At 43.3% G+C, this 10904-nt stretch overlaps 1 protein-coding gene across 2 annotated transcripts; it reads right to left on the bottom strand.

Annotated features, from left to right (window-relative positions):
• Nucleotides 1-1541: 1541 nt before the first annotated feature.
• spp1 (secreted phosphoprotein 1) lies at nt 1542-10627 on the bottom strand. Of its 2 annotated transcripts, none has more exons than XM_080510638.1 (7): nt 10506-10627; nt 5690-5806; nt 5529-5603; nt 4282-4338; nt 4060-4173; nt 3445-3798; nt 1542-2729 (listed from the first exon to the last, which is right to left on the bottom strand). In XM_080510638.1, exons 2-7 carry the CDS (start codon nt 5786-5788, stop codon nt 2346-2348), a joined length of 1083 nt encoding a protein of 360 aa, XP_080366764.1. In that variant the 5' UTR covers nt 5789-5806; nt 10506-10627; the 3' UTR covers nt 1542-2345. The 2 variants fall into 2 exon arrangements, with proteins under 2 accessions (XP_080366764.1, XP_080366765.1); XM_080510639.1 differs by having other exon boundaries at nt 3451-3798.
• Nucleotides 10628-10904: the final 277 nt, after the last annotated feature.

Genomic DNA, 10904 nt, shown 5'->3' with positions numbered 1-10904 from the left:
GGCTGAAGGGCCTCATCACAAATTTAACTGATTTGGCGTTGTCACGTGAAACTTTGTCATGTAAACAGGGCCAAATGACAATGCAAAAACGAGATGCACTAGAAACATCAAATCTTAAAAAAATAAATAAATAAAAACCCACTGTTAATGATGGCTTTGTGGTGTTGGCACATACATTTATAAAAATCAGCCTTAGTCTTATTGTAATGTAGTGGTTGTTGTTCATGAAAATGCACCACATTTTTTTTTATCAACATGTTTCACTTATAAGTAACACTTTGTGTTGCAACATGTGGCAGCAGCGAAGTGGTTTAACCACATTTCTGCTCATCTCGTCGTTTCCCCTGAGGGGCTCGGTGTCAGTGTCTAGAGGCACTGACATGAAGCCTGTAATCAGTCTGCAGTCTGATGTCTCTGAAGTGTGGGACATAAAGTGATAAGGAGATAAAGTCTAGACTCTAGACTGAATAATAGAACTGTCAATTTGCTGTCTGTGCTGAATATATCTGCCAATGATGAATGCAAGCAAAGTTTTCATCAGGATACTTTCAGTGGTGTGTGAGTAGTTGTCACTATGGCCCCGTTTACACAGCAATGTTTCAAGTAAAAGATGAATTATTTACTATGGAATACAGAATCACTTTCATGCTTGCAGAGACACAAGGAGACGGTGGGAACTAAATCTGTTACTGACTACAAAACAGATTCTCATTCCTGTGATGACAGCTCCACATGCCTGAACAAACTCAATAATTACAGTTTGATGCATTGAATGACCCATCAGCAGTGGAGACCCCTCATCCTGAAGCTCAGGCCCTCTTTCTGGACCCAGCTGACGTGCTCCGGACTCTGAGGAGAATCAATCTCAGGAAAGTTGCAGGCCCAGACCACATACCCGGCTGTTTACTCAAGGGATGTGTGGAACTACTGGCACATCCTCACGATAGATTCAACATTCAAATAAATCAATCCGAATCCCCACAGTAGCAGAGTATCACTTCCCCCATTTCCACGAAAATGGAATAGGAGCATTTTTTAAAAGTTTCACCTGAGGAGTCGTTTTGCAAGAGCCCCATTGGTGTATAAAGGGACCCTCAAAACGAAATACAAGTTTCCTGTTTTCACTTGAAAATGTAGTGTAAACTGCGCCTCACACAACCAAAACAATCCTCCTTCCACAAATAACGTTTGTGCGACATGTGAAAGCCAAAAATGAAACGTGTGGCATGATGAAACTGCACAAAACAAAGTTTTACAATGAAACCAAGCACAACTACAAGTACACACGCAGACAAACTGCACATTTGACCATGAACCATTTCGAATTTGATCTTGTGTATTGTAAATATTCTCATATGGATGTCATTTTGATGTAAAAATATGACCCAATAATGTTTCATGCCATAGAAATCAACAGACCGATTCATTCTGATTTATGATTATACTGTATTTGCTTGGTAAAGAAAGTCCAATTAATCGCATGCACTTATTTTTTTCCTCTGTCCTCCTTAAACATCTGAAACAAATCAGAACAACTCGGATTCATTTTTATGAAAAAGAATTTATTAAGACTTCAGAAATGGTACAATATGATACAAAACAGTAAACAACATGGGACAAACAACATGTAGTGTAGATAGAAAACTGTGCAAATCAACAGGGCTGGTTTATTTCTATTCATGTGTGTTTGCGTCTTTAACCTGACTGAAACCTGCACTTTCCGTATTTACCATCCTTGTATCTACACTAGCGTATTTAAGGAGCAACAAGTGAGAAAGCTAAGCGCTGTAGCGGCAAATGAATGTCAAGTCTGAATTCCGTTATCTTCAAAATGATTACAAGCAATTAAATAAACAGGTTGACTTTTCTTTTATTTCAAAAGCACAAAGGAACAATGCTGAAGGCAGTAATTGAGTAATGATTAGATAGTGTGTTGTGCTAGTGCAGATATCAGGACTCAGCGTCTTCTGTTGCTTTTTTCCAGATTTGACCTCGTGCCCTGTGGAAACAGAGCGGCTTTAAGGTCATGAGGTCTCGGACCTTTTGTTGTAGGTAGCAGTTTGTTATTATGCCACATCTGATGAATTGGGCTTTTTATTTTCCCCTGCGGGATCAAACATTGGATTTACCCGGACCACAGGATTATCGCTTTACTTAAATAAAAACATCTCCTTTCTGACGGATGGACAAACAAATTACAAAAAAACCCAACCGTCTTAATACATTGGTGTTAATACAAAACGAGTCGTCCCTGTTTGATCCTGCAGTGGAAAACATTTGCAGTTTGTGCTTTTTCTGTGACTCTAACACCACCCTCCACTCCATCCGCTCCTTGTGGGCGGAGCTTATTTGGCAGTGATGACTACAGGCATGTCAGTGGTGGCGTTGGGAGTGACCGCGTCCTCCTCCGAGTCGCCCTCAGAGTTCTCGCTCTCGTCCGAGTCGTCGTCGTCGGCAGCGCCGGGCGTGGCCGTCGCCTCCTCGCTGCTCTGGCTCTCCTCGTCTTCGGACTCCTGGCTGGCGCTGGCACTGTCGGCGGCGGTGCTGGTGCTCTCCTCTTCCTCCTCCTCCTCCTCCTCAGGGGTGCTGGAGCTTTCGCTGGTGGTGGCTTCAGTCGCACCCACGCTCTCCTCTTCGGGGAGGGAGGCCTGGCGGGCGTCCAGGCCCTGGCTCTCCACCTCGGGAGTGCTGGTGTCCTCCTCCAGGAGGTCCGAGTGGATCTGAAGAGCCTGCAAGAGAAAGGGGAGCGTCATGTCTGTGTCCACATTAGTGATGCACCAATCAGGGTCTGACAGTGAACCGAGTAACCCGTGCTTGTACAACTGAAAGACTCCTGATACCACCCGGCCAGTATTACATGACGGTAAGAGTCAGCAGGTATGCAGGAGAGACTGTGAATAATTTTCTGACAAACGATCAGGTTCATAATTTGTACAACACCAGCAACTTAATCACCAGAGACATTTGGACCAATGGATCCAGGAAGACTTTACTCCGAGCCGTGCTGCATGCTACACATGATTAAAAACATGACTGATACAGTGCATACCTAGTCCAAAAGTATATGACATGAGGGTTTTATCGTTTCTCACAGAAAAACTCTCATAGATTTCTTTGAGCCACATAAATGCAATCTACCAGCGACAGCTGCCTCTATATTGAGCAGTTTACAAGTAATAAAGCTTGATGAGAAAAGATAGATGGTAGATTACCTGCTCATAATGCTAAATGTCAGACACATATTTTCATGCGTCATGTTGAATCAGGTTTGTCAGATTGAATATTTCTATATGTACAGGCCTGTAGAAATCAGGCCGGCAGTCACGAAATATCAGCCAATCAACTGCTGATTGTAACCAAAAAGGTTTTATGTCCTACTGAGCAAACATGTTTGAAAGCGCTAGCATCATAGCTCCGATTTGATCGGGAAACCACAAAACTAACCTGTACCTTGTACACCTTCAGAGATTTCTCCACCTCGTTGCCGTTGGGAATGTCGTAGGCCATCTTCTTGCCCATGTACTCGTAGGACTTGTAGGGAGAGGGAGCCTTGTGGTAGGACTTGTCCTCTACGTAGATGATGGACTTGTAGTCGCTGGGGTAACCCAGGCTGTCGCCGCGGCCGCTGTCGTTGTCGGTGACGATGGTGGGCTCGATGGGCTCCACGGTGGGCTCCACGGTGGTCTCCACCAGGGGCTCATCTGTCACCACCACCGGGACGTCGCTGGGCGAGGGGGTGGAGGCCTCACCGGACTCGGAGTCGGAGCTGTCGCTGGATTCTTCCTCCTCCTCGGTTTCCTAGAAACAGAGAAATGGCCAGCCGGGGCACTCATGAGTAAAAATCTGATTTGATGGTAGTTCACAGTAAAGGTGTGATTGCTTTTACTTTGACGTACTGCATTTTAATTTACCCCAAGTTTAAAACTACAGGTTGCTCAAGTCAGTAACAAGCCAATGTGTATAGCCATCATGGTTATTGTGGTTTTGTTGGGATTCAGTAGAATTTTTCAAATCTTATCTCGAGAGGAAAACGTCGTCGCCCTCTGCGTTTACACTCACATCCTCCTCTGCTTCATCGTCATCATCGTCTTCATCGCTGTCTTTGCTGTCGACGGAGGCAGTGTCAGGAGTTGAGGTTGTGTCCACGCCGGCAGACTGGACGGCAGCTTCCTCCTGTGAAAAGCATGAAAAGTTTTGAATCTTCAGCGGGACCAGGTTTGACGAGCATGACAGTTCTGGTAAGTTGTGATTATAATTTCATTGCTGATGAAATTGACTCACCTCGTCCTCGTCCGAACTCTCGGTGCTCTCATCTGACTCGGCAGCAGCTGCAACACTCTGCAACATCAGAGAGATGCCATAAATGTGATTAATTTCCATTTCACTTTTCACTTCTTGCTGTTATTGCTTCTTTATTCATGCCATAAGCAAATCCCAGCCGGAAGAAATTATTTAGTGGTTCACTCTGCTTCTTAACTGAATTCTAATAGGAAAGAAAACCTATCAAAGATGAAAGTTTTTATTGGATTAAAAGAAGGAAACCGTAGCCTGACGATGAAGGTGAGTTTCATCCCAGGAATTTGTTGAAAGTCGTGAGATGATTTTCCAAAAAGCAACACAACTTCTGGTCACATTTATTTTTCATGATTCCACTTCAAACACCTGAGAGACGACGGCACACAACTTTGGTATTCATCTGCAAGTTCAAGAGACCATCTTTTGTGAAAAGTGATGCTCTTTTGACTATTGAGCGATGCTCACTGACACGAGGTGACCTGGTGTTGGCTCACAGTGAGAGAAAAGCCTTGGTTGCATTCAAACTTGGGTCTTTCCGTGTGGACTTTGCATGCGCCCCCGGTTCCTGCATCGCCTTTGTAATTCATTTAATGGAAGTTGGCCTACCAACATCATTAAACCCAACCCAACATCAAGACCCATGATTGAGCTATTGGAGATGCTGCCATGAAGGTTAGCCACCTCGTTGCTATCAAACTAGCCTCCAAGCATTGTCTGGGTGAGTTTGTAAGAAAATGCGGCGATATCAAATGTTTTTTTTTTGACATTTTACTGTATTTTGCTCTAGAAATCTTCATTTAAATTGGCTTTATGTTGACACTTCCCTCACCTATACACTGCACCACAACAAAGAAAAACTTTAAAAGTCTGACTTTAAAGTTTATGATGCCAGTACACTTTACCGGCCTGGCTCACTCAAGATGAAATCAAGCGCTGTGAGGAAGCTGAACTGAAATGTGTTTAACGCTGCTTTACTTGCATGGAGTGGTAAGAAAGTTGCCCAAATGTACCTTAAATGTGGAGCGAATTAATAATGCAATGTTCAGCATCTTTCAGTGTCCTGAAAAGCGCTGCATAAAATCCATGCTTTATTATTATTTTAAGTTCTTGTAATTTAATGGGTCTAATAGTGTGGGATGGATGGATGGATGGATGGATGGATGGACGGACATGAAAGTGTAAAAGGGAGCTATGTAAAGAAACGGATGCAGGTGCGATCAACACTATTTCACCTGTGCAGGTCCGGCACGAGTCTGAGGAGCCAGCAGCGCCTGTTTCTTCATGGCGGGAGGTGCTGGTCGTCTCGCCTGCAGACAAGACAAGGGAAAGTCCTCCATGTTTACCTTTGTGACGCCAACCAATCTCCAGCCACCGCCTCTCTCCAGACACTCACCAGTTCTTCAGAGCTCTCTGAGCTGCTCATGGACACCTTTCTCACCGGCTGGCAGAGAATTGTGGCGAAGAGCAGGACGAAAACAACGGCCACTTTCATTTTGTCACAGTTTCGTGTCTGGATGGGAGACAGAACCAGAAGCACGCAAGTTCAACTCTCAGCACAATAAATCCACAAAAAGAGATCGTACAAAGACTTCGTCCGGTCACCAGATATAATCATCTCATGGCCATAACTTTTACAGGGAACACAATAACTTGTCCAAATGAAAGCGAGCCCAGCCGGTCTTTCACCCACACTCTTCCAAATTGAGGGGCTCTCATGGTCACATAACCTTCCCCTGGCTCGATATATGTCGCCGGAAGTCATCAAGACTCTAAATTACAGACCTCGAGGAGCAGTTGTGCGTCCTTGACGACTCTGTGTCAAAACATATTCTCTGTCATCAGAGCGAGAAAATCACATCTTTGCAGGAGTGTGGTTTGTGCAGCTTTTGCGAGCCGGGAGGCTTCTGGTGGATTTTCATCCAGAATATGTCAGAAAAATAACAGCTACCACTCAGTGGGGGCAATCAGATTGGTTGCTGGGTGTTTGGCAGAAGGGATTAAAGAGAGAAAGACCGACGTCGTACGGAGCGACTGCTGTTTCAGTCGAGCTCGTATTTCTGTCAGTCAACATGTGACGCTCCTCCTGACGATTTATGTCTCTCGCAAACAAAAAATGTAATTGTGAATTATGTGTGTTAATAACCTGAGTTTGTATTTTTTATCTTTTAGACTGAGAGCCTAAAGTTTACATGCTAATTGATTTCTTCGCTACATTTTGTTCCCGATTCTCTTCTTTTCATGTTATAAACAAACACAAGGCCCAGATTTGAAGATGGCTGCGTGACTTTAAGCAACAATGATCTTAATCTATTGTATTATTGTAATCTTTGTAAAGTCTTTATTCACAACTTTGTTCGGAAAAAATCCGAAACCTCTGGTTAAAACACAATACTGTCACTTCTTGTATATTCTCTCTCTCTCTCTCTCTCTCTCTCTCTCTCTCTCTCTCTCTCTCTCTCTCTCTCTCTCTCTCTCTTTCCCTATAGTTTCTCGCAGCAGAAACAGACTGCAGCCCAGCCTCGTAAGCAGCATGTTGAAGTCCAGAAACAAACATTTCTTTGTGTGTGTCTGACTGCTCGCTTCAACTTTATTTAATGAGGGACTCTTCCTATACTGTGTAATTCACAAGGTTATAAATGGAAAGCCACAGGGCAGACGAAACATGACTGACGCCCATGTGGACTGCGTGCGTGAGTGTCTTTGTTGGTCTATCCTTGTGAGGACCACGTTCAATGCCTGGCCCTGGTTTATGTCATGTTTAACCTCGTATGGGATGTTTGAGGGTACGTTCTGGTGTGTGGAGATAAGATTGTGCTCTCGAAATGATTGCTGCTCTGGGGGGGTCGTTGTACACGAGGAGCAGGACTGAGTGACGTTTTTATGCATGTCGTGTTTCTTTTTTACAGGCTGTCAGGGGGTAAAGGCTTGGTTTGGAGGTTAATGGTAGATTAAAGTCCAGGGAAGAGCTGTGATTAGCTACGCTGCTCTGATAATTACAAGTTTTCTTGCCAAGTCTCAGGCAGGAGGTTCAACGCTACTCTTATGCTTTGGGGCTAAATGTGTAGATAAAGTTAGCTTAGCTTGAGGATTGCAGGCCAGATAAACAAACCGAAGCGTCTCAGCTTGCTTATTTTAGCTACACAAAACCAGAAAAAAACAAAAACACAATGAAGGGTTTTGGATGTTATTGCAAGAGTGGTGACACATCTAGTTAAGGCCCCGTGTTTATCTTCAAGTGAAAATGCATCGTTTTTACATGTTCATCCCACGAAAGTTTTGCTTTTACAGGGAAACGGCAGAAATGCTGAAAACGGCGTAGTTAGGATGTTGGGCCACGGATGGGTGCTGTTGGTTGTTTTTGCGTTGAAACCACACAAACAGGCTATAAACATTAGCAATGGCGAGTACAAGGGTATTCGTATGGACAAGGACCGAGCTGGATCGCTGCTCCGGGTGATTGTGACTATAAAACCACCAAGTCCGAGGACAATATGGACACTCTGGAGGCAAACATTGTTACTGTTGTCTACTCAGGCATGTGCAGAAGAACTATTATACTCGTGCAGGTTGGAGTCAGAGCATTTTTGAAAAGTTCTACCTTGGAAGCCCTTTTCAAAAAAGTGCGTCTTCAGTGGCTCTGAGCAGCATTGTTGTTGTGTGAACGGACATCCAGAATGTAACAAAGGTGTGGATTTTCACTTGAAAATGTGGTCAGGAAAATGAGCCCCAAGTCTTGAACTGAGCTTTGGCTTTTTTTTTGTGAATAATCTTAATAAGTTGAAATGATTCACTCTGACTCATGGTAGAGAAACTGTGACCAATAGATCAACATTAAGTATTACCTGAATTCAGAGAATATCCAATAATCGAATCACATTAAACACAATGTTTCAATCGTATATCGTGTTTTTAAGTTTTAAGTTTCTTTCAACACATTTTATCATCCACCCAGGATTTTCAATGGTAATAAGCAGCATTGGTGTTCAAGGTTATAAGCTTAATGGAAAACATTGTTTCTTTAGTAGATCACAAAACTGGCCATTTATTATTTCCTGTCACTTTTTAAAAATATTTTGAGAGAATTCATAATATTTTAATTTAATTTCACCCTTTTCTAACAGTGTGTTTTGGAGGCTGTTTTCTTCTATTATTAATTATTATTATTATTATTTCTTTATTGGTTTTGCTAGCACAACAGTGCAGTTTGTCTTCATATTTATCACTCAGATGTTTTAGTTTTGCTCATTGTTGTTTTTAGAGAAAGGTTTTTGCTGTTTGCTTGTTTTTGCTGCACTTCCAGAGTTGGTCTCTGGTCCTTGTTTTAGTCTAATTTCCAGACCAAAGAACCAAAACATCTATAGTTTCGACTTTATTCTGAAAACCTGCGCACCCAGGTTTCCAACTGTTTCAGCTCGGTTTGCTCATCAAACAGGACTTTTCAGTCTCTCCTTTCCTTCAAATGTTGCTCATTCAAATAAGCTGAAATGAGCACAAGCATGTCTTGTACAATTGTAATCAATCAAGGGATAATAAATGTAGCTGGGAATTTTCTCTGATGGCTAAAAACACTTTCTGATTTTGTATGACCTTTTCCCCAGATATTTCAGCTCTTAATCAGATACCTTTTTTTTTTTTACTTTTTACCTTTACCTCGCAGGCCTACCAGATATCTAGTTTAAAATCATGCCTTTTGTTGCAACTAACAATTGTGTCTTCTCATGTGCATTCAGCTATAAATTACAATGTGGCATGAAACACAATGTGCAGCATGTATTACGGGTGTTGTATTGATGCCATACAAACCCACACACTTTGAGAAACGGCAAAAAATCGAAGAGATGCACATATTTGATTCACTAAAACAAACCTGAATGGGTGGTTAAAGCATCTCTGGGTGACTAAACCCACCTGAAGCTCTCTGGTGCCCCCCAGAGGAGGGCGGTAGACTTGAGCTGCAAGGTCACTTATGTGCTGTCACTGTGTGTGTGTGTGTGTGTGTGTGTGTGTGTGTGTGTGTGTGTGTGTGTGTGTGTGTGTGTGTGTGTGTGTGTGTGTGTGTGTGTGTGTGTGTGTGTGTGTGTGTGTGTTAGTGAGTACTGGCCCTGCTGATGTGACACATCATCCCAAACTGCCCACAGCTTCTTCCTCCTGGTCTTTGTAGTAATCAGCCAATCAGAGACCCCCGCCTTCGCTTCCCCACTAAGACCAATCACAGGAAGCCTTCTGTTGCAGTCAACTGCTGAGCTCAGAAATAAGAAATAAGCCCCTTATATAAATGGGTCAGCAGAGTTCTTCTGAAATCGGGGAATCAGTGCGGTGCCTCTTTTCCTAATTGTCTTGTTTGGTAAAGAAATACTGATAAAAAGGAATAAGTTGGGATTAAAACATTTTTGAATCAGAACACAAAATGCAATAGTGAATTTGCTTTAAGAAAAATTGGGATTGTAAAATAAGCTTTCGTGCAGATTTACAATTAAAGCCTCCAATTGGCAGGAAAAGTCCTCTCACTGTTAACAACATTGGTGAAAAGGTTAGAAAGTCCAACATTTACACATAAATTACTCCTGAACTTCAGAAAAAAGTCACTGAGGATGGGTGGACACAACCTGGTTGAAGCTCTGTGAAGGGCTTATCATCAAGTAACATTTACACTAACAAACAATTACCTGAAGTTGCTTTTTGATTAACAGATTTTTAACCCTGAGCACAGAAATGTGCTCCGGGAAAACTCAGACTCATTCACATTTGGCGGCTGCAACATCGACGTGTCGTTGCAGGATGTGAGTCACAATCGTTGTTGCATCTGAACAGAAATCAGCGCTTAAAGCAGAAAAAAACACAAGTATAAAGAGATGCATGGAGACTTCATCGTGTTGCTGATATCTGATTGGACAAACAGACTGGAGGTGAGAATGAGGATCTGAGGCTGTGGCCCTTTGGCTGCCAGTGACCGGCCCAGGAGGAAGCAGCAACACATCATCCATCAAATGGAAAGCTCGTTTTCCAGTGTTTCCACACAAAGGAAAGAATATCCAACCCCACATTTTGATGCATGAAAGGAACCATTTATCAAGGTTTTACAAGTTTTCCACAGAACAAGAACATCTTCAGCAGTTTGTGCAAACATGAGCCTCAACTGCCACTTTTCCTCACATATTCAGAGACGCCACCATCCATGCACACGTCAAGGTAAATATTGTCACTCTGACCTGGTCTGCAGATGGAGGGAAGCTTCAGGAACCTGCTGGTGTCTGGTTTGCTCTTTAGTTTTAGCTCCCGGGTGTCCCTGGATGCTGCTCGCTGATGCTGCTGCTGCTGGAAGCTGGACTCCTGGTGGGCTTATAAACCTTCCAGCCTCCGTCTGCAGCCAATCACCTCACAGCTCGTGACGTCGTGAGGTTAACCACCCCGGGTCCACCTCTCTCTCTCTCTCTCTCTCTCTCTCTCTCTCTCTCTCTCTCTCTCTCTCTCTCCCCTTTCCCTCTCTCCCACTCTTCCTGTGGTTGGTGGTGTGGGGGTACACACACACACAATGCAAAGACAAATACATCAGTGAAGACATGCAGACATTTACAGTCCAGACAGAAGTATGCGAAGCCACTTTTCTG

The sequence above is a fragment of the Blennius ocellaris genome, assembly GCF_963422515.1.
Source record: "Blennius ocellaris genome assembly, chromosome: 15".
In the NCBI taxonomy this organism is placed as follows: Eukaryota; Metazoa; Chordata; class Actinopteri; order Blenniiformes; family Blenniidae; genus Blennius; species Blennius ocellaris.
The sequence above is the reverse complement of the archived record's forward strand: the minus strand, read 5'-3'. Positions and strand labels throughout refer to the sequence as shown.